General features: G+C 39.3%; 1 protein-coding gene across 1 annotated transcript; it reads left to right on the forward strand.

Annotated features, from left to right (window-relative positions):
- Window positions 1–15487: 15487 nt before the first annotated feature.
- On the forward strand, window positions 15488–22779 carry LOC109034131 (ERI1 exoribonuclease 3). The gene is made up of 5 exons (XM_019047102.2): window positions 15488–15911; window positions 17596–17730; window positions 18591–18791; window positions 20107–20203; window positions 21756–22779. Exons 1-5 carry the CDS (start codon window positions 15696–15698, stop codon window positions 21845–21847), a joined length of 741 nt encoding a protein of 246 aa, XP_018902647.2. The 5' UTR covers window positions 15488–15695; the 3' UTR covers window positions 21848–22779.
- The last annotated feature ends 449 nt before the right edge of the window (window positions 22780–23228 follow it).

The following is a 23228-nucleotide window of genomic DNA, read 5'->3' on the forward strand; positions in this document are numbered from 1 at the left end:
GGTTCTAAATTTTTAAACATTTTGTGGGTCCTTCATTGGGTTCCTATTTCGCTTTACGGTGTTTGGTATTCCTCTAACTTCTCCTCACGAGACGCCTGAATAGATCTACATCTACTCTTATCCTCTGTAATTAGTTAGATAGTTCATTTCTTTCGAGATATTGGCCAAAACGCGAAACCGCTTATCTTTTTTGCGGTGTTTCAAAATTTCCTTCCCTATTGTATTTTTGCGAAAGAAAACGAGCCAACTTTATTGATTAAAATTTCTACAAATTATTCTACTAATTGAGGAGAAAAGTCAAGGAAGTATTCAAGCTAACACGTTGATCAGTTTTACCGAGAAAGAATGAAGTATGGCAGGAAGTCTACAACGTCGCAAACAGTCTTCGAAACTCACCTTTGAGTTTTAGGAGCCATGCGGCGCATCAAGCCCGCTTTTTAGGCGCCATTGAAGATTTTTTAGGGGCCAAATTGACTTTTCGCCCATATATTTCGGCGCATTTAGTGATAAGTTAGATACAAGATGTTTCCGTGACAGAACTAATGAGTAGCTGTAACTAGGAGGAAAACAAAAGCACTTAGAATGAAATTGTGAAGAATAGAACATGGAAAAACAGTCGAAGAAGAAAAGTAGAAATTTCGACTAATCACCTATTATGAAAATTCAGATTTTTAGGGGGCAATTTTTAGGGGCCACGTTGGCGCAAAGCCTTCATTTTTTAGGCGCCATGGCCAATTTTTTTGGCGCATTTGGCGCGTTGGCGACTGTGAGTTTCGAACATTGCTGCCGTGATAGCGAAGAGAGCCGTAAGTGCAAAAATGAAGTTTTGAGAAAATGGGCTCAGAAGCTTCTGACAAGATCATTTTATTGAAAGAAACCTCCGCTCTTTCTCAAATTGCCACTAATCGTCCGGAAGACTCCTAGAAATCGTATGGATGATTAAAAATCGACCGATTTTATTTCCATTACATAAAAAGGGTATTTTTCATTTTCATGCTAGGTTCTTGTTAGGCAAGACAGCCGTAAGTGCTATCTTCTGCATGATTTCGTGGTTGCGTTTTGGACGCACAACAAACACAGTTGCAGGTTAAAAATTGGCAGAAGAGCGCGGCACTTTACTGGAAAGCACTGTTTTCATTGGCTCTTATGCACCTGCGGCTGTCTTGAAAAAGACTATGTCATTTTTTGTGCACTTACGGCTTTTTCATACGTCTCCTTTTCATTAAATTAGGATGAATTTTGCTATTTTAGTTGTCTCAGTAATCTCATCTAAAAGAGTTTAGACGAATTTTGAGGAAAACTTTCGAAAATTTTGCACTTACGGCTCTCTTCGCTATCACGGCAGATTGTCGCAAACGGAGATTCGTGGCTCAGCACTTTGGCCAGTACTCTTCCTTGGAGGAATCTCTTCCCAAAATATCGAATTTTTCTCGGACTTTCTCCCCCCAGCAGATGAACAATGTGAACTGGGAATCCGAAGAGTGTAAAAGTAGAAAACGACAAATTTAGCCGCGATAATGCTTGGGGTGATCTTTTGTCGACCCCGGGGGGGGAGGGGGGGTTCGTGGAGAGCAGCAGACTACAGGGTGCGTTGTGTCAAATTTGACTGAGAACTGACGAGGACAAGCCAGTGATGAGGGTTTCCTCCTCCCTTCCAGTGGCGTGGCGTGCTATGCGATATGTCGATTGTTATGCCATTTAAACCTATGGAAAAGGATCGATAAACAGGGTGTTCGCAGCGAACACCTTATTAATCGATTCTTTACCATATGTTTAAATGGCATAACAATCGATACATCGCAATTCACGCCACGCCACTGCTCCCTTCCTGGCTAGTCTCTTGGTTTCGAATCCCGGTTCAGGGTATCTCCTTTCACTAACATGGCGAAGCGTGAATGATCGATTATCGATATTTGCCCGTATGAAGGTATGGTAAAGAATCGATTATTAAGGTGTTCGATGCGAACACCCTCTCTATTGATCCTTTTCTATAGGTTTAAATGGTAGATCAATCGATATATCGCGAAGCACGCCAAGCCTCTGTTCGGGGCATACGTGTTATTCTATCGATACGCCACAGGCGATTCTTACAGGTCGGTAGCGCTGTAGTTCCTCAATTTAAATATATCATTAGTAATCAATTGTAAGTGAGCAAACAAACCGTAGACATTTTAATAGCGTAAATCAATTGAAGCATATCGATAGCCAAAGCGCAAAACTACATATCTCCATTCTGCCGTGCTAAGGAAGAACGCCGTATGAACCTTCAAGCGTTGCCACATCTTTTTTTGGTAAACCACGGATTTTCGGGAAAATTTGACAATATTTTTCCTCCAATTTTTAGATAATTTCGTTCGCAATTTCACCTGAAGTTCCTAAAATTTCAAGGAAAAATATTTATAACTTCCTTCAAAAATAACTTTTTTCTGAGAAGAAATTTGGCAACTCTTGAATGTTCATACGGCGTTTTTCCGTAGCACGGTGGCATTGCGGTGCTATAAAATTTCCTCTCCTATTAAATTTTTTTGAAGAGGAACACACCGAAATTAAGCTTGAAATTCATTTAAAATATTCTACCAAAAGAGAGGAAAAATCGAGGAATTTTTCGAAAGATCACGTTGATTAGTTCACCGAAGAAAAAATTAAGTGTATAACAGGAAATCTCCAACGTCGCAAACGGAGATATGTGGTTTCACATTTTAGCCATCGATATCGACAGTGAATTTGCAAAGGTTTGTATCTCGGTCGCGGTACTTCAAAATATTCGTCACTATTTTATTTCTTAAAAGGAAACCAAACCAACATCATGGCTTCAAATTGCACAGGATATTCTTCACGTAGAGAAGAAAAGCCACCGAAGCTTTAAAAAAATTACGTTCAGTAGTTTTCCGGGTAGAAAATAAAGGGAGACAGGAAATCAGTAACGCCGCAAACCGAGACGCGTTTCTACAGTTTCGCCATCGATATGTAGGACCAAAAAAAATGGCGCAAGGCAGGGTCAGGGTCGGACATGGCTCGCATCTGAGGGCGTAGACCCTTGACTGGTTAAAGGGTCGTAATGTGATATTTTCTGGTAGGGCATTCCTTACTTGGAGAGGGGTTCAGAAAATTTTGGCAAATCAGCACAAGTTTACGCTATTTTCAGGTTCAAAGTTTATCAATCGTACGGAGTAAAAATTGCAAAATTGAACGTATATTGAAGTAACCGACAGACTTCTGAAATGAAAGAAAACATAAAAAATTAAAGCCACTAGTACGCATCCAAGCACCTCTATTTCCAAAAGAACCGAGCCAGTGCTGCGGTTTACACGAGCTTAAGACGTGGGTCTGCAAATCCATCCTAAGAAAGAATCAGACAAGAACCTGAAAAAAAAGAACGAGTATCCAATACAGCCGAAGACAGGAAAAACGTATTCGGACCTCTTTTTTAACTTTTCTCCCGAATCTGAGCGCCGCACCTTTTAAAGCGGAGCAATGAGAGCTGACATTGACAGTTCACGCTTCGCGTCATCGCGCCTTCAATTTTTCAGATGCAGCACGGACGTCCATCAAGTACGAATAGTTGTATCTCTGCGCCGTCGGAAACGCGCATCCTTTCCCTGCCTCTACTTCCATATTGTAATTGTTTCCGTTCGTCTTATTCGTAATGGTGCTTCAAACTAGTAGCATAGAGCAGAGCATTGCGAGTTCACGACTCATGCCTTAAACTCATGCATTAAATTGTGGAGGTCTGGAGCGAATTGAGCACCTCTCAAATTTTGAAACTTTTCAAAAAACGAACTGGAACTGCTAGCAGCATTCTTTTAAAAAACCTCAATAAGAATTTCATGACTGGCCTCCCTCCACATTATCTGTGGCTTCCGAAATAAAGTCTGAAGTTACATTTTTAAGTGTTAGGCTCAAAAGAGCATACCTCCTTGTGAGACGTATATAATTCTAAAAAGATAGTGTAAAAAAGCATGGGTGTATCCATCTCTCCAAGCAATATTCGTTGTAGTGTCGACTATGATTTTTGAGACTTTCAAATCCACAAACTGGTTCTGAGCCGTGCTTTAACTTATTGTTCAAAAAATTGGTAAAGCCAAAAAAGTTTCAATTTTTCTGTCAAGCCCCGAATGAGGCTGGTTGTACATCCATTTAAAAAAAAGAGAAACAGGAAATAACAACACAAAGAACCGCTAAAACTAAGTACATGTTGTACATGTAAGCCAAAAATAGACAAACATCGCGCGTCAGCGAATACCCGAAAAAATCACATGGATCATTTAGAGTCGATTTGAAGTTGGACCAGATTTTTCCCACTGTCGAACAATTAATTGGAAATATATTAAAATCTCTGTCCAAAGTTTGAGAGCGTCGACGGGACAGACGTGTCTTTTGAAATTTTTCAAAATCTTCCAAACTCAAAAATCAAAGAAATTGATTTTTTCCAAAATCGATTCCTTACCATCGGTGAACAGACCGTGCCAATTATTTTCACGTATTGCTCGTCACTATTCAGAGGATTTAAACTGATGATACAACCCCGTACCTCCCCCCCTCCCCCCCAGAGTCAGCCTCCCCCCCCCCACATCGCCTATAGAGACGAGTCGTCGAGTACATCGAAACGCGATTGATCACCGAGAATCTCCTCATGACCCTCTTTTTGCCTAACTGAAAAAACGAAGGCGCTCGAGCGATAAACGGAAAGTGGTGTACTTGTCAGTAGTGGGCACTCACCAATTATAATTCTATCGAGAGACTCAATTTGGCTAACCGATGACAGATGTGTGAACTTACTCCAGGCACGAGCCAAATAAGAGATAAGTTGGAGGGTGAGGAAGACATAAAGAGAGGAAGAGAGATGGGAACAAAGGGTGGTAAAAGGGAAAAAATTCGGGGAAGGGGGGTGTGAAACTGAAATAGAAGAAGAACATATGCCATGGTTCAAGAGTGAGAGAGACGGATGGGTCGAATGGTAGTCAGAGAGGCATGAGAAACGACGTAGATGGACGGAGAGGGAAACTAGGGTGGAAGAGAGAGAGATGACGAACTTGAAGAGTGAAAAAGGAATCGACGAGAGTAAGAGAGAAGAAGAGGGTTAGATAGGAGCCTCTAGGTTGTGGGAGAGAGAAAGGATGAAAAGAGGAGGAGGGCGAAAGAGAGTTAATGAATTGTTATTTCAATTTGACGAGACGGCTAAGCCAAGCTCGAGCCTGGGGGCTGGAAGTTGCCCCCCCCCCCCCATGGCCTCCCGTTTCTCCCCCGTCGAAAACCGCGAGATGCGAGCTGAATAAACATCATCCTGCGGTTCAACTTTATTGAATCGGGCCGCGACGCGCCTCGTTCGAACCTGCGCGCGTCCCAAAAGAACCTAAGTCCTTTTTGGAGTGAGCCCCGGTGCGGCGGAATCCCCGTTCGTATCGGGGATCACGGAGGACGGGGCGTGTCCTTTTTCAGGCGCGGTTTCGGTGGCGCACCTTTTGCCATGCCGCGATTCGGAAGGCGCGTTTTCCGGCGAGGCGGGGTGGTTTCGGGCACGCTCTTGCAACGGATTCCGTCGTCGGAGCCCTCGACTTAACTTTCGCCTTGAGTCCCGTCAACTTTTGTCCCTGCTGCCCCCCCCCCCCCGGCTCCACCTACGCTGAGCCCGCCCCCGCCCCCCTTCGTGTCGATAATTGTTTCGGGGCGCCATTCGTCGAACCGCGCGATGCAACCCTTTCTTGGGCTCCCCGAGAGCTGAGTGGAAAATTTCCCGCCATTCCCTCCACCTCGGAAGGGATGTATGAGGAAGGTCCTTGGTTTTTAATGCCGTGAAGTAGGGGTGTTTTGGTTAAGATTCGGAGCAAAAAATCGTTTTGTTTTATAATTTTAGGGGCGAGTCCATGAGCGAATAAGTACAAAAAATAGATAACAAAATAACCACCACGCAAAGATACATAGGAGAGAGAAAAGTATCGTAACATAATAGATTACTACAATTGATAGAACTTAGATTTCACGCACAAGTAAAGCCTTGATCAATTTTTTCCACTTAATTAATTTTGAAGAATAAAAAATTAGTGCCTCGGAAAGCCGGATCTTCCTGAATGAACGTACCAAACGAAGGCGATTTAAAATCTAACTGTGCAGTTATCTAAAAAGTTTTCTATTTTTATAAATGAAAGAGAGATGTAAACGTTTAAAATTCGTGTATGTTTCTTTAACGGGAGCTTGAAATGTCCTTTTCTATGAAAATACAATAATATTTCAGGGGCAGAGCATCCCAACAACTATTTAAGAACTCGATGAGAAACTTCGAAATTTAACCCGTGATATTTTTTATCTTTGAAATCTCAAAATTAAAATTTTTCTGTTTCTACGCCTTTCGCGGCAAAAAGAGTCCATTCCAGAGATATTAAAAAATTCATGCATGAAATTTCTTTTGGACGGCATTTGGAAATCATAGGAACTACAATTTCTGACTCAAACTGACACAAAGAAAAATCATAATCAATCCTAATTTCGAGATACCTATCGCAATTTGAAATTTTCCTGGTAAATGCAAGTTTTCTATTGATTTTGATCCGTTTTATATTTATTTGTCCGTTAAATCTGTGTTGATCGGCTTACGTTTTTATTTTTTCTTTCGATTTATGTCGATCGAATACATACCCTCTCGTTACATGACATGTAGAATACCTATCATACTCTTTCTTTTTTAACTGAACAATTCGCCTTCTGCTGCGTCTGCAGCAATTGTTGTTACAGATATGTTGTGCGTGCTGATTTTAACTCATTACATACTCTACTCTCTGAAGGCGTTTCATGTGCGCAAGTAGCGCAGTCTATCGGAGAACGAACGAGATAGGGATTGAGCAATTCATTCAATCTCACTCCTGTTGCACTCCGACAGACTGGGCTACTTGCGCACACGAAACGCCTTCAGAGAGTCGAGTATGTATAAGAGCTAAAATTAGCACGCACAACATATTCGTAACAACAATTGCTGCAGACGCAGCAGAGGGCGAAAAAGCAGTTAAAAAAGAAAGAGTGTGATAGGTAGTCTGCATGTAACGAGAGGGTATGTATTCGATCGACATGAATAGAACGAACAAATAATAACGTAAACCAATCAAACACCGATTCAATGGACAAATAAATGAAAAACCGGATCAAAATCAGTAGAGAGCTTGCATTTACTATAAAAATTTCAAATTGCGATATCTCGAAATTAGGATCAGCCTAATTCAGCTTTTAATTTTTGTTACTCTTCTTCTTCTCTCACTGTTGTAATTCTTCTTCTCCTATGGCAGTAAGCTGACGCAATTCTAACATAAGTTATAGTGTCTACAACAAATCCGGAGATAGTCTAACTATTATCTACGGAACGCTTCCTTCAGCCTTCCTGAATCACCATGTAAACCATATATCGATGGCCAAAGTGCAAAACCCCGTACCTCCGTTTGCGACGATGCAGACTTCCTGTCATACTTTACTTTTTCTTCGGAAAACTAACCTACGTGCTTTTTGAAAACTTCCCTGCTTTTTCTCTGTCGGTAGAATATTCTGTACAAATTTCACGCCACAAAACTTGCTCGTTCTTCTTCAAAAATGAGAAAATGAGAGCGGGAATTTCGAAACACAGCAATGGAGACACGTGGTTTCGCAATTTGGCCGTCGATACGGACCCTCCTCATGAAAAGAAGCCGTTAACGGAACGTTAACGCATACAGCCCAAGATGACGTTCCGCACACGGAGAAAAAAGATTAGTGGCTGTGACTATTCGTGGTTGGTAAAACAGGATTTAGTTTCACGCAACAGAAAAATTAGAAACTATTACTCATTGAGTTAGCGGCCTATGCTAACCCGAGTTGGTAAATGATGATCTAGTGCTCCTAACTGGGACCGTGATACCACTTGACATACCGACTAGTCACAGAAACCCAACTCCTTCGCTCTCAAATTTACCAACCCGGAATAGTTGCATTGTCCACCACGTCAGGTTTGCTTACCTTGAAATATGGTAAACAAAGACAGCACTAAGTTGTATTTTACGACCAATCTGGAACTTTCAACATACACTTATTTGAAGGTAATGCGTACTATGAAATAAGTTGCATTTCTAAAAAGAATTGGTGGGAGAATCAAATTCGAGATATTAATTCTGATGTAAGTAAATTTATGTACACTCTAGTGACTTCTGCATTTCTTGCTTAAGATCCTAATAACAATTTTACTGATGTAGATAAGTATGTGTATTTGTTGTTTCCATGCTCCAATTACTAATTACAAACTAAGAAGTTATACTTGTTCTTTTCTGAAAATGTTTCTTCAGATGGAAAAATTAGGTGTTTCCAGTGAAAACTAGTGAAAGTCAAGTGTTAGTTCAGAATTCGATCAGGCTCTATCCATTGAGTTCTTAAAGATTAAATTAAATAACAAAGAAAATAAAGTACCTGCGTAAATGAGCTAGATGAATTAAAAATAGCAAACAGTACAGTATTAAGTAAAAAAATTAATTAATTAGGTAAAATAAAAATAAATTTAAAAAATCTACCTAATAAATAACAAAATTATATGAAATTTAGGCCTTAGCAAAAAATTGCAAGTAAATCGGTATGGATCTCATAATATATTGTACATCTTGGCGGAAAAATCTAAGTTGATTGCAGAAATTCTAGTTTTTCGACAAAATCAAAGTTATATGCCGATTTTTCGTCGCGATGATCATCGCTCGGTTTTAGCTTAATGCTTAGGGTTCTCGGCTAGTATTAGGTAGGTTGTAGGTTCGAACCCCGACAAAGGTGAAAAAATAATGTCGCCAAAATACACTGGATTAGCCTCCGAGAGATTAATCTTTTTCATTTTTCACGGTTTCGGTGAGTTTAATTGTGCATAATCGTTTTATTTGGGGGAAAAGGGCTCTTTTCCAACACCTTCTGTTACAAGCCCCAGTTTTTGTGTGCCGCCAGATTGGAGCTGGAACAATCTCGATTCATTCTGTAAACCAGGCATTCAATAAAGCCTACCAGGCGTTTATTCTTACATAACAATACGAGTAAGGAGTGAAACTTTAATACTTGGCAAGATTTACCAACCCGCGTAGTCGGAGAAGGCAACCCGCCCGCCCGTGACACCGTTAGCCATACTTACCAACCCGCTTTGTTCGGATCAAACAGGAGTGTAGCTATGACGAAAACGAAATAGGCGGGTTGGTAAACATAGCCCTTTTCCTGGTTGCGGCCACCAATCTCTTTTCTCCGTGCAATGGAGATGTTGCATGTGTGAGGGATTTGCGACTTGACCATTCATTCTTATGTAAAAGTTCGCGAGAAACACGATGGTGCCACTGGTTTTCTCTGAAATCATCTCCCAAGCTCAAAAAAAGCTCTCAAAGTGAGGCCAAAATGGAGGGGATATCCCACCCTACCCTGCGAGCCCACCTCTACATCGAAACAAACTCTCCATGCAAAGATAGGGAGCAAATACATTGACAGGACTGCCACTTTATTTGGGGACTCCAAAACTGAAAACACGGCATCCCTGCTAATGTATTTGCTCCCTATCTTTGCATGGAGAGTTCGTCTTGATGTAGAGGTGGACTCTCAGGGTAGGGTTGGATATCCCCTCCATTTTGGCCTCACTTTGAGAGCTTTTTTGAGCTTGGGAGATGATTTCAGAGAAAACCAGTGGCACCATCGTGTTTCTCGCGAACTTTTACATAAGAACTGACAGTCAAATCACAAATCCTTCACACATGCAGCATCGCCATTGGCCCGCCATACACAATAAAAATTAAAACTAGAACCTCTCGGGGTGTCCTCTGCGTGCGGCGCGGCGCGGCGTTGCGTCTCCTGAGGTTACCCACCGGATTAGCGTCATTACGTATTTACAACCGGGCGCGCGATGCAAGCGTTGGGTGCTGAGTAAACACCCTGTATGTACACACGCCAGCAAGTGAGCAGCGAGTACCCCGCGATGAGTGCTCAACTACCCTCACCCCACTTCGCGGTTCGCCATTGCAGGCACTCGAGTCGTGGGCGAGGGTGAGGGGGGGGGGGGGGGGCAAGAAAGGTGACATGATTCTTGTTTACCCACTCGGGAAGGCAGGCGGCTAATTCAATAAGCGCCGAGGCGAATCGAGCGATGACGCCGGGCGACGGGCGACGACGGCGGCTCTCCCACGGGGGGTGCGCCAAGAGGGGCGCAAACATGGCCGCGGGACTTGACCTTGATGCCGTAGCTTTGTGGGATGGGTGTTGCTCACGATGGGTTTCGGGAAACCGCCCCCGTGGGGTGCGGCTTATTCTGGGAAACACCAGAGATGCGCACTGAAAAAAAAATCTCGGTGTATTTACTAAGAAAAGGGTAAAATTACCAAGAATTCAGGGTTCTATTTGATCCCAGTTTTTTCTTGGTAAAATTTCCATTTATGGAATTGGTAATTTTACCGAGAAATATCGATAAAATTATTGAACTTTCTCGGTAATTTTACTAGACCTTGGTAAAAACGCCAATATTTTTTATCGACTATCGTAGAGTTACCGAGATAAAATGGCAAAGTTACCGGGAATTGATTACCAATAAAAGTGGTATTCTTACCTGAAAAAAACAGTAAAAATACCGGTTTTGAGGTAAGTTCACCAGTCTGTCCTGGTAAAATTACCGATAATTGGTAAAAAAAGTGAGATGGTAAAGGTACCAACGGACCTTGGTAAAAACGCCGAGAATTTTTTTTCAGTGCAGAAATTAAACTTCATAATATGGATTACATTTTGCGATTCGGAACTACAGTATCTGGCTTGTTGTAGTTCTTCATTGATTTGGTTTTATCATTCTTGTTTTATATGTTTATGCATTTTTATTTTTATTACTAAATAACGAATTGACGGTGAGACTGAAAACGTGGGTATCTCGGTTGCGGTGTTTCTAAATATCCGCTCCTTTTTTTATTTTTTAGGAGGAGACCGAGCCTACGTCATGGCTTGAAATTTTCACAGAATATTCTTTTGAAGCAAAAAAAAAAAAAAAAAAAAAAAAGCTATGAAAATGTACCCAAAACTAGAGTACTTGTATAGCGAGGGTATGGGCAGATTGCTTCATGTAGAGTCCCTTTATACTGAGAGTCAAGACAATGTGAATCCATTTCTGATTGGTTCCCGTATTTTAGGCCTTCACAGTGTCACAAACGGGAATAAAGATTACAGTTTCACCGATTGCAAAGATTATAATCTGGAATGGACCGGGGAATTACGGGTTCGGCAAGGAACAAACGGAATGAGGGAAGGAACGAAGAAAGGAATTCGAGAATGGGTCGATCAAAGATTACGAAAAACGTTCAATTTCTGTAATCTTTATTCCCGTTTGTGACTCCATGAGGGGTGTTGTCTTGACCCTCAGTATAAAGGGACTCTAGCTTCAAGGAGGTCTTAGGGCCCAAAAGTGCAGCCATCCTTCTAACCAACATCTAACGCACAAAATTTCACCGCCTGTCTGCAGATTCCAATTCTAACCAAATGAATGATGGCTCAGATTGTACATAAATGAGCGTTTTTCCGCAAAAATGAATAAATTTATGCAAAAACTGAGACAAATACGTGCTTTTTAAACGACGGTTTCGTAATGACAGTACTATCGTAAATCGTTCTGAATAATTGAAATTCATAGGTTGGCTGCATTTCTGGGCCCTAACTTTATTCGCCAGAAGTATCGGTGAAGGCCTGATGGATTTTCGGAGTTTAACATCTGTCCATGGGCGTAGCCCGATTCCGTCCCCCGATTCCGTCCCGAGTCCGATTCCGTCCCGAAATTAAAACCAGATTCCGATTCTGTCCCGGAAAAATAATTTCTAAATACAAGCGGCAACATTGCAGCAATTTAAATGGTAGCACAATAGAAGAATTAGGAAGTGATAAAAGAAACTCACCATGCGATTACGTTGAGAACCAGCTTCTGAGCAAAAATGTTGAGAAGTGTAAACTGATCGGGTGTAAAGAGTCCGATGCGTCAAACGGTAAAAAAAAATAAATAAATAAAAATGGAAATATTACAGAAACATGTTAGGCGTATTTTTATGGGAAACAGCGCAAATAAATTTGAATAGAGAATCTTCACTGCTATCACCGAAGAGTTTGGTGATGCTCGCTTGTATGGCCTTCATTTTTTTCAAAGTTTTAGATTGCAGAGTGGCCTCAGATTTATTCGCAGAGTTGATTAAAATTTTGGAATCTTTGGAAACTGACACACTCAAGATGCATAAAGTGAACAGGTGACAAAGTGACCTTTCACCCGTACGCATTCGTGGGGTCGCCCGTGTTACTGATCTATCATGATCTGAAACGGAGTGGCTTATTTGTTTACTTTCTGATATGCTACCATTCAAATTGCTGCGATGTTGCCGCTTGTATTTAGAAATTATTTTTCCGGGACGGAATCGGAATCTGGTTTTAATTTCGGGACGGAATCGGACTCGGGACGGAATCGGGGGACGGAATCGGGCGATCCCGCTGTCCATAGAGTCCCTTTATACTGAGAGTCAAGACAATTTGAATCCATTTCTGATTGGTTCCCGTATTTTAGGCCTCCACAATGTCACAAACGGGAATAAAGATTACATTTTCACCAATTGCAAAGATTATAATCTGGAATGGACCAGGGAATTACGGGTTCGGCAAGGAACAAACGGAATGAGAGAGGAACGGAGAAAGGCATTTGAGAATGGGCCGACCAAAGATTACGAAAAACGTTCAATTTCTGTAATCTTTATTCCCGTTTGTGACATCCATGAGCCGAATTGTCTTAAAATTTGTCTCTCAGTATAAAGGGACTCTAGCTGTCCATACTCTCGCTATACAGGTACTCTACCCAAAACCGGTTTGCAGGGTGTAAGTCTATGAAAAGAAGAAAATAAAAATGAGAAAGAAGTGGAATCGTTAAATTAATTGCATGTTCTCTCGGAACTCGGTAAAAAATAGCTTTTTACCTAACTGAAGGAGGTTACGTTAACGCCATTTAAGTTCTTCTTCAATTTTTAGTACAGGCAACCCGAGCTCTCACGCGGTCGAATAGTGGTATCATCTTGAAACGACACGCTCTTTTGGGACACTCACAAACACATGGCCGGATTCACCTACTTGCCGCCTACGGGCCGCCTGTATTTTGCCGCCCCCCTCTCATTCGTTTTGAAACTCGATTAAAACCATCAAATGAACGTGTCAGCGGGGGAGGGGTGCATAAGACGCATTTACTTGTGTTGAACACATTCTTTGGGAAAGCCCTGTCAACATTAATAGCAAATTTTCACAGAACTTTGCGCATAAGTTAAGTTCCGTAAACCTATCTCTGTGTGGACAAGGCCTTCCATTCATAAGAAATGAACGAAAAAATTATGAAAGAACAAACATAAATGTGGTTCAATGATTTTGACTTCCGCCGCCGCGCCGCGCAGACCGCACCGTGTTGGACGCAATCCGTGAAGTATTCACGCAGTCTTATAGGCGCTATGCGTTTCACGCTGGCCGCACTGTGTTTGGCGCAATGCGTGAAGTATTCATGCAATCTTGTAGGCGCTATCCGTTTCGCGCTGACCGCAATGACCGCACTGTGTTTGATGCAATGCGTGAAGTATTCGTGCAGTCTTGTAGGCACTAATATGTGTTACATGCCGATCGCCTCGCCGAGGGCTTCTCCTTCTCATCTCAAGGCCTTGTTATCATTTCTCCCTAAGTCGCGCCGTTCTAGGCCAAATTGCGCAGGGGCGGACTGGCCATGGGGGCGAGGAGGCGATCGCCCCCTAACAGTTCAGAGTCAGAGTCATCGTTTTTTCCCCGCGATGTTGTAATTTTCTTATCCTTTTCAATCACTACAAGTCCCCGAATTCCTTGAAAATTTGTCTCTAAGAGACATATGGAAGGTCGCCAAAAGCATTTGTGATGAAGGGACCCCCGATGAATCCTGAGAATGGGTTATTTTGAAGTTCAAGTACTGTAGAATCCAACTCAAATAATGCCTACGTGTTTAAAAAATGTGAAATGTTCAAAATTTACCGGGGGAGTGCCCCCGGACCTTCTTAGAGGGGCCCCCGAACGACAGAAGGGGCCCTTACATTTAAGTCTCCTCCTAACTTTTCGACTACCAGTCCGCCCCTGTGTGCCGCTACTGCAGTTTCGACCGTTCAGGTCGTAGTTTACGGGCGCTAAAGCCAGGATTGTATTTCGCAAAAAGATAATTGTTGCAGAATAATTAAAAAGTAAGCAGCAAGAATAATATTACTAAATAAAAAAAGGAACCCAAATCGATAATATAATGCAAAAAAATTTGGAAAATCTCGTCATGTAAATACAGAAGATTCGTAAACGCCTTCAATTGAAGGTGATACCTTACGCGTTCCGGGGAGTTCAAATAGTTGTATCCCTGCGCCTTAGCAAGGCGATGGAAGTTTAATATTGAAGTAGCGTCCCGGTTTGGTTTTCCGGCTTTCCTCTGCCGCTACTGCAGTTTCGACCGTTCAGGCCGTAGTTTACGGGCGCTAAAGCCAGGATTGTATTTCGCAAAAAGATAATTGTTGCAGAATAATTAAAAATTAAGAAGCAGGAATAATACTATTTTGTAATAATACCATGTGTTGTACCATGTTATACGGAAGACTAGTTCTTGGAACCCAAAATGCACTCAAAAGACTCCAACTTTCAATCAACAAAAATGATACAGTTGATGAAGGCACTCAATCTTTTTCATTTCCTAGTATTTACCCTACAGTTGTTTCGAAGTGTACTTTAATCTAATTTTTGAAACAAGAAGTTCTCAAATTTAAACCCATAATGTTGCTGTGCCATGAATAGATAGGTATCTACAATGAAACTACCAGACCACGTATCTCGTTTGCGCAGTGTTTATACACCTCCGCTCCCATATTATTTTTCTCATTTATATAGCCAATAAAACCAATGAAATTGAAAAAAAAAAAAAAAAAAAATTACGTTTGCGCAAACCAATATCATTACTTGAAGATTCACAGAATTTTCTTCGCACGGGGTGGAAAACTCATGGCAGTTATTAAAAATTACCTATGAGTAGTTTTCCATTTAAAAAGTAAAACAAGACAGAATATCTGCAACGTCGCAAACCGATATACGCGGTTTGGGAGTTTCACCATCGATATGCAATTGGACGTATTTATGCTGAAAGGGACTATGTTCATTGGGTTTATGTGTAACATAGTTCCTTCTAGCATAAATACGTCCAATTTTATCTCAGTGGCGTAAAAATCGTTGCTCGAATCGAGCCCAAAAAATTGTTGGCGCGCGCAAAGCCGCGTCCTCTAAACTACTTAGCTCACCTGAAGCTCCTTCAATTCATTGAATATGCAATTTGATCTCCGGGGTTGTAATAGTTGCTCGAGGGAGAATCCGAAGGCCGAGGCTAGAGTCTAAGTTTCAAATTTTAGCGGGTTGAAGTTATTATTTCAGCCGCCAGGCTGCGCTCACGCTCTTTTGTTTACTGATAAAACAACAACAACAGCCGCAACCATGTTCATGATTACAGGTTATGTTATCAAAAAATGTATTATAATAATTTTATCTACACGATTTGTTGTTTTGTTGTATTAGTTTCGTAAATTTAAAGTGATCGCACGTGTTCTATGAAAAGTTTCGTAAAGCAGAAGCATCATGGTATTGTCAAATCTGGTTTTTAACCCTTAATCTCTTTGTTTGTCGGTTTTATTCATCGAAACATGAAGCCTCACTTAGGTAGTTCGGTCCACATTTTTAAGCAAATTTCGAGACATTACAATTCTTCAAAAGTACTGTTAGCCTCCCCGAAATCTGCCAAAAAGAAACTCCCTAGGTACCTCCCTCCTAATCCCATTAACCATCAACAGAAATATGACTATTTTTTCATCCTAGACTTCGAAGCAACATGTGATGACACAGAGAAACCTGAACCGCAAGTAAGTAAAATACATCAGCATGTTATATGTAGGAAGATGGTTTTGAAAGTTTTAATGCTATTGAAGTACTGTTTTTAGCATTAGAATGAGAAGAATTAATAACTCTGGAAGGTCAAAGGGCACCAGCGGCCCGGTTATTGAAACTATGTCAGCCTGACACTGCAAGACATAGCCCTATCTTAACCATGCCACAAATCGCAATTTGACATCTTATCGGGCTACTTTAAACTTTCCATAATCGGCCCGCTGAGTGGAAGTGCTATCTAGCAAACAGTAGTTGTGGTCACCAGCAAAATTTTGTTAACAGTCATAGGAGAAATTGAAATTGACAGTTGTCGGTGGCCCACTGCTGGCCGTGAAGTCTAGCCAAGCGTGAAATGTGACTATGTGTAACAGAGACTTGCAAAGACCATTTACCAGAGTTCAAAGAGTGTGGAGTTTTTTGGTTTCCAATAGGATTGGAGTGATGTAGGAGGCTTTGCCATTCCTTGATATTGAAAGATATTTTTCTTAATTGTCCTAGCATTTATTAAATGATAATCACCTTTATGAATACTGTACACTTGTTTGTGACGCTGATGTTAGATAGAACTGGGAATGGGGAAAGAAAAGAATGGGCCTATCGACGGTGAAATTACTAGACCAGCATCTCGACTTGCGGTGTTGTAGACTTCCTGTCATACTTTATATTTCAAATGGAAAACTACTTGATGTCAATTCTTGAAAACTTCCGGATTTTATCCGCTCTATGGGAAGGTAACTCAATGAAAATTTCAAGAAATAATATTGATTTGTTTTCCGTTAAAAAAAAAAGAAAGAAAATGGGAGCTGAGATTTTTGAACAACGATACCAAGATTTTGTGGTCTAGTAGTTTCACCGTCCATATGTCACATCAATCTGAATGCATCAATCATCAGATGACCCATTTTTCAGCTCATACATTTCTGTTGAATGATGCCTGACGTTAGTCCATTCTTTTCGTTCCCTAGTTCTAGCAGGTGTGACATACATCCATTCTGTAGTTAAATTAACGAAAAAAGGGATTTTTTCAATTTTGATGAAGCATTACTAGAACCATCAAATGCCTGAAACTGCTCCTTTTCCAGTTTGGATATTCTGAATTTGAGTTTTGACCCAAAATAATTTGGACACATTTATGCTAAAAAGAACCTGCATCGCATGCAAATCCTATGCATATTGGTGGTGTAAGTTGGCAATCACATAACTCGGTTTGCGACGTTGCAGACTTCCTGTCATACTCCATTTTTCAAACGGAAAACTACTCAACGGCAATTCTTTAAAACTGCAATGATTTTTCTTCTCTGTGCTAAGAAAATTCTGCATAAACTTCAAGGAATGATGTCAATTTGTTCTCTTTTAGTAAAATAACATTGAGTCGGAGATTTTCAGACACCACAAACGAGTTATGTGATTGCCGACTTACACCGTCGCTATGCTTAAATGCATCCATTTCTAAGTCTTCCCTCTCTGTATAAATCCCTCATGCCATTTGGTAAGACTCAGCAACAGATACATACTTAGCTGAATGCCTACGAGAATGAGAAGAAATTTGGAACTATTGAACAAGTTTTAAGGTTTATCAAACGTTCTATTTTTTAAAAGTAAAGAATCAATACAAAATCAGTAGCAAATTTCTAACTTGGGCCCTTTTAACTTTTACAGGAAATTATTGAGCATGCCTGTTTACGGTTTAATAGGAAGAAATTGGAAGTTGACTCAGCTTTCCATTCATATATTAGACCTGTGGCACATCCTCAATTAACTCCATTTTGCGTTCAACTCACAGGAATCATACAGGTATTAGAGTATGACTTACTTACATTTTTTATGCTCAGTATTATTCTGTTTTTGGAATTAAGATCTCAAACATAATTTGCTATTGAGAAACAAGTTTACAATAGAGGTATTATTGACTTAAACATGGGCAGTTCATGCGATTATCATAATTTTAATACCTAAGAGGTTTAGTTGGATGTATAGATATCGACAGAAAATTGCAGAACATGTAACTCAATTTGCAACATTGTAAACTTCCTGTCTTACTTAATTTTGTAAATGGTAATATGCTCAACATTGTTCCTTTCTTGGTCTGTAAGTATGAAGAATATGGATTTTGTGACAATTTCCAATGAGAGTGTTGGTTTGTTTGCCTTTGATCAACTAAAATGGGAGCGGAGATTTTGAAACGCCACAAATGAGATATGCATTCCTGCAGTTACACCTTTGACATGCAGAGGAAGTATACCCATAAATGAATCAATATTTTTCTTGGAATACGTAGTCAGGGTGACAAACAGCATGGAAAACCTTAAAGAGTCAGGGAATTTTACAAAACCTGAAATGTCGGGGAAGTTATCCATTTATAGTGGAGACCGCACTTTAGTATTAAAATTTCCAAGATTATCTGAGACCGCATGTCTTTATTCTTATATGAATGCAGTGGCACAAGGTTTTACCTTTTAAGTGTGGTCCAATAAATCCAGGATTTTGCTAAAATCAGTGATTTAAGGTGGGAATTTTTTTTTAGTGAAGTCAAGAAATTTTGATACTTGGTTGTAAGTAGGGTTTACCTCCATATTAATGAAATTTTATTTGCCAGCAATTTCAAAATCTTTGTATAAAATAATTCAAAGTGTGTTTCACATATATTTTTCTAGGAAGATATTGATAAAGCACCAACTTTCGATGAAGTCTGGAGTGATTTTCGACTGTGGCTCAGGAGCTGTAAGTTTAGCAAAGACTCCTCCATCTTTGTGACCAGTGGGAATTGGGACTTGCAATACATGTTACCACATCAATTAAATTATAGCCAGTTACAGCCAGTTGATGATCTGAAACAGTGGATTGACTTAAAGAAGGTTAGTATATTTAAGTTTGATTTTTACCTAATCTCATAGATTAAATATTACTTTAATTTGTGCTTCATCAGCAAAAAGTTGGATGTACAAGGAAAATTTCTCGACTTTGTGACTTGCTCAAGAAAATTAACCTACAGCCACTTTAAGCTGCCTTGCGTGACTTTGTTAAATAATAATTCCGCAAACCTGATCACCAAGTACAATTGGAGTACATTTTACCATGAGAGAATACCATTTCTAGCTAAAGCACCTACCTGCATAGGAGAACCAATGGTGTATATATTGTTATTTACCCTTGAATATAATGGCACCGATATTAAGAAAAGGAACTAATCAAGTTTGATATGCATATTGCACCTGTAATTCAATTGAATAATGTGATTGTATGCCAAAGGTGCTTACTTTTTCCTGTGTTAGTTTCTGATGCATTTCGCCTGTTTAGGCATCTTCAGAGAGATAGTAACTATGAACTTTAAACTATAAAAAACTTTCCGCATTTTTTGCAATTGTCAGCATGTACGTAAAATTTTTAAAATTGATAGCAGTTGGACTAGTCACTCGCGACCGTATACGCGTAAACTGATTACTCTCTCTCGTAAATTGAGTAATCAGTTCACGTGTATTCGGTCGTGAGTGACAAGTCCAACTATAGCTATCAATTTAAAAAAATTTACGTACATGCTGAGGCTGACGACCGCAAAGAATGCGGAAAGTTTTTTAAAGTTTAAAGTTCATAGTTACTACCTCTCTGAAGATGCCTTTTTTTTTAAAGATATGATTTATTGTCAGCTTCCAATTCTGAAATATAAACAATTAATTTAAATTATAGATAATGTATAGAAAAAGTAACAACATGATAATTACTTATTATAATAAATTAAAAGTAGAAAAAAGTACATCCATTGTAAAGAGAAACTATAAGATTAATGGATGATTAATTTAAGGTGAGATTAATGGATGATTAATTTAAGGTGTCTGAAGATGCCTGAACAGGCGAAATGCATCAGAAACTAATCAGAAACTAACACAGGAAAAAGTAAGCACCTTTGGCATACAATCACATTATTCAACAGAAAAGTAACTGAAATCCTATTCAATAGGTTTCAGTATGAATCAGGCATTAAGGAAATCCATTTTAATTCCTTTTTAATGACAGGAATAGAAGGCAGTATCATACATGCCTTTCCTGATTGAATCTGTGTGAAACCTCACTCAAGTCTCAGATAAAATGGCATTCCTGATCAAAAGAGATCTCCATCACGTTATTGTCAAAGAAAATTGTGTTATGTTTTAATCTATAATTGCCTGTTTGTAGGCATTTTGCAAGCATTATGGTCGGTTTCCCTTTGGAATTAAGGATATGCTGAAAACATTGAAGCTTCCGCATCTAGGGAAATTACATAATGGTTATGGTAAGAATAATTTTTTAATATTGGATTCAATAAAGATGATGTAACCAGCCTTTTACGACCAGTCTTCGAAACTCACAGGCGCCAAATGCGCCTAAAAAATGAAGGCTCTACGCCGAAGTGGCCCCTAAAAATCTGGACTTTCACAGGAAGTCACATGAAGAAAGAAAAACAAATCTATTTGAATTGAAAAAACTCAGAATTTTCAGCACTGTAAGTGAAAGCTTGCTTTCTCTATTCTTCACGATTTCATTCTTAGTGCTTTTGTCTTCCCCAAGTTACAGCTACTTACTAGTTCTGTTACAAAAACATCTTGCGTCTAACTTTTCACTAAATGCGCCGTAATATATAGGCAAAAAGTCAATTTGGCCCCTAAAAAGTCTTCAATAGCGCCTAAAAATCGGGCTTGATGCGCCACATGGCTCCTAAAACTCAAAGGCGAGTTTCGAACACTGTTTACGACAGTCATGAAATATATTCTGTTTCTTTACCACAAACCTAACTGGCAAAGGTTACTGGTGAAGTTGGAGGAATATTGCCTTAATGATTTTGCAATTTTTTGGCAACCATCCAGCAGGGAAGTTTGCACCTTGTCTTAACTCATGCTGTCGTATTCAATTCTGATCACTAGACACTGTTTTCTCAGTACAAGTTTTAAGTGTGTCGTTTGATCAACATGTTTAAGTTTAACAGACATCATTATCCAACTCTTCTTGTAACAGTCTAGTGATTCGAAGAAGAATGCAATATGTGGAATGCATTTACATTCTGTGTGTTGCAAATTATATTTTTCAAGTTCTCACCTATAACAGTTTTTTTCATCAAATTTTTAACCTGTTCACCAAAAAAATAAAAGCTAGAAGATTACTGAAAAGGATTCATATAGATTTAGTCTATCATCCTATGGAAGACAAAGTTGATTCACCATTGAATCGGTTTCTGTGAAACGGAAGTAAGTTCAAAAACCCATGAGCCCTAGCGTCCTGCGTCATCAGTGAAAGCCAAGGGCTCATGAATTTTTTGACTTACGCCCGTCTTTTAGAAACCGATTCAATTCTGCTGTGCTAGGGGAAAACGCCTTATGAACTTAAATAAATGTTGTCAACACTCCCCTGATAAAATATTTTTTTGAGGAATGTTATTCCTCAATAATATTTTCCTTGACATTTTCAGATATTGAATTTGACTGCAAACAAAAGTCTCAAAAGAATCTCCAGTTTCCAAGAAAATTTGCAGTTTATTAAAGAAAATTTAATGCTTAAAGGTTCCTACAGTGTTTTCTCTAAAAGATTTAAGCGTCTGAAATGAAACTGCAAGAAAAACAGTGAAAACGGCATTAAGTGACCTTATAATTCCTACATTAAGTAATAATGTGATTTATCAACTATATATGCTCCAATATTTTGGAGCTGTGAACTTTTGAATGGGTCAATTTAGAGGTTTTTCATGTTTTTCTTGCAGTTTAATTTTGGCGCTCAAGTCTTCTTGAGAATGATCAATTTCATTGCTTTTGTATCACATTTTAGAGATCACTGTCTAATTTTTTTTCTTGCAGATGATTGCACAAATATCGTCAACATAGTGAAGCATATGATTGAGGACAACAAAATTCTGGACCAGACTGATCAGCTGAAAGAGCCAGAGTGAATTTTCAAATTCTTAGGTACCTACTTACTCCCTCCGAAAGCTGTTCTTGGGTATGTTTGATCTAACACCTCATAGGCACGGCTTTATCAAGTCACTAAATTCAGTATCAAATTCAAGATGAATATGTATCCATTACCGAAATCAATAAGTCAATTCCCCATCCAAAAATACCAGAGAATGGATGCACATATAGATTGAGTTAAGCAAAATAGGTAGTCACATCTAAATCGCAGAGTTTCATAATTTTTTCACCTATTTTAATGTTTTGAAAGGTAACCAACTAGTACTAGCACACAAAAATTGTTGCAATTATTTTACCCATACAAGAGTTATTTCTATAAAACTCTAGCAAAAATGTCGGTTGGTATCCTTTCAAAAAATAAAATTTGAGATGAGACTCTGAAACGCTGCAACGTAGATGTGATCGCTTTGCTTACCATTATTCATATAACATGTATGCATTTCATGTAACAGTTAGCGTACACCATGGTACTGGTATAGAAGTAACTTTGCAATTTAAGGTAATTAGATTGCAATTTTTTTACATCATTTTTGGTCAATAAATACCAATGTGAAACAATCACCCTGCGAAAAAGCTGCCAAAACTCTTGACTATACAGATGAACTGTCCCCAGGAGTCGAGTTCATTTTGTCATTCTTGCAAGAATTAGAAAGCAACGTCATGAATTGATTGTATCACTTCATTTGTTCAAGAATAAAAAAATTGCAAAACATTTTACTTTCATTCATTTAAAATTAGCAATCTCAGAGAACTTGATGAGCAAGAATGCTATGTGTGTTATGTTTGAAGGATGATGAAGCGCAAATCATAGCATATTATTTCATTGTACCAGAGGTAATTTTTATTGTAATCTTTGTTAAAAATCACTGGTAATAATTGAAATAAAAGCATTTGCAAATCACAGCAAAAATTTTTCTCTTCATCTTTGCATGTCCAGCCCACTTATTGATAATACGAGGATTATCCACCATAAGTTTCCCTAATGTATTTCTATCGAACTAAAAGAGATACATCATATCTAAATGAAAGTCTACATTAGGGATACTCTTTTAGCTTTACTAAGGTAACATTGTATTATTAGAGATAGAGATCTTGAAAATTGGTTGATGTGTCCCTGACAAAACTCAAATTTACTGTGACCACCTCTATGGACACAAACTGATTGCGGTAGACGTACAAGTTGTATAGACAGAAAGTTGGAAATCTAGCCGACATGCGTTACAATTCTGTAAATTAAAAATCTCCATACAGAGGGAAAAATCTCATCCAAGCACAATTTTCTCTCAAAGATTGCGATTAAGATTTGTGGTGCTGTTTGGATAATTGCTCATTAGATGGCACAAGTTCACTTGCCGCTGG

Source organism: Bemisia tabaci, chromosome 8 (assembly GCF_918797505.1).
Source record: "Bemisia tabaci chromosome 8, PGI_BMITA_v3".
Lineage (NCBI taxonomy): Eukaryota > Metazoa > Arthropoda > Insecta > Hemiptera > Aleyrodidae > Bemisia > Bemisia tabaci.

Coding starts and splice junctions, on each gene's coding strand:
- LOC109034131 (XM_019047102.2), top strand. CDS start 15,696: ATGAAGCCTCACTTAGGTAGTTCGGTCCACATTTTTAAGCAAATTTCG. Junction 17,731..18,590: donor AACTCACAGGAATCATACAG/GTATTAGAGTAT, acceptor ATATTTTTCTAG/GAAGATATTGATAAAGCACC. Junction 18,792..20,106: donor AGTGGATTGACTTAAAGAAG/GTTAGTATATTT, acceptor GCCTGTTTGTAG/GCATTTTGCAAGCATTATGG.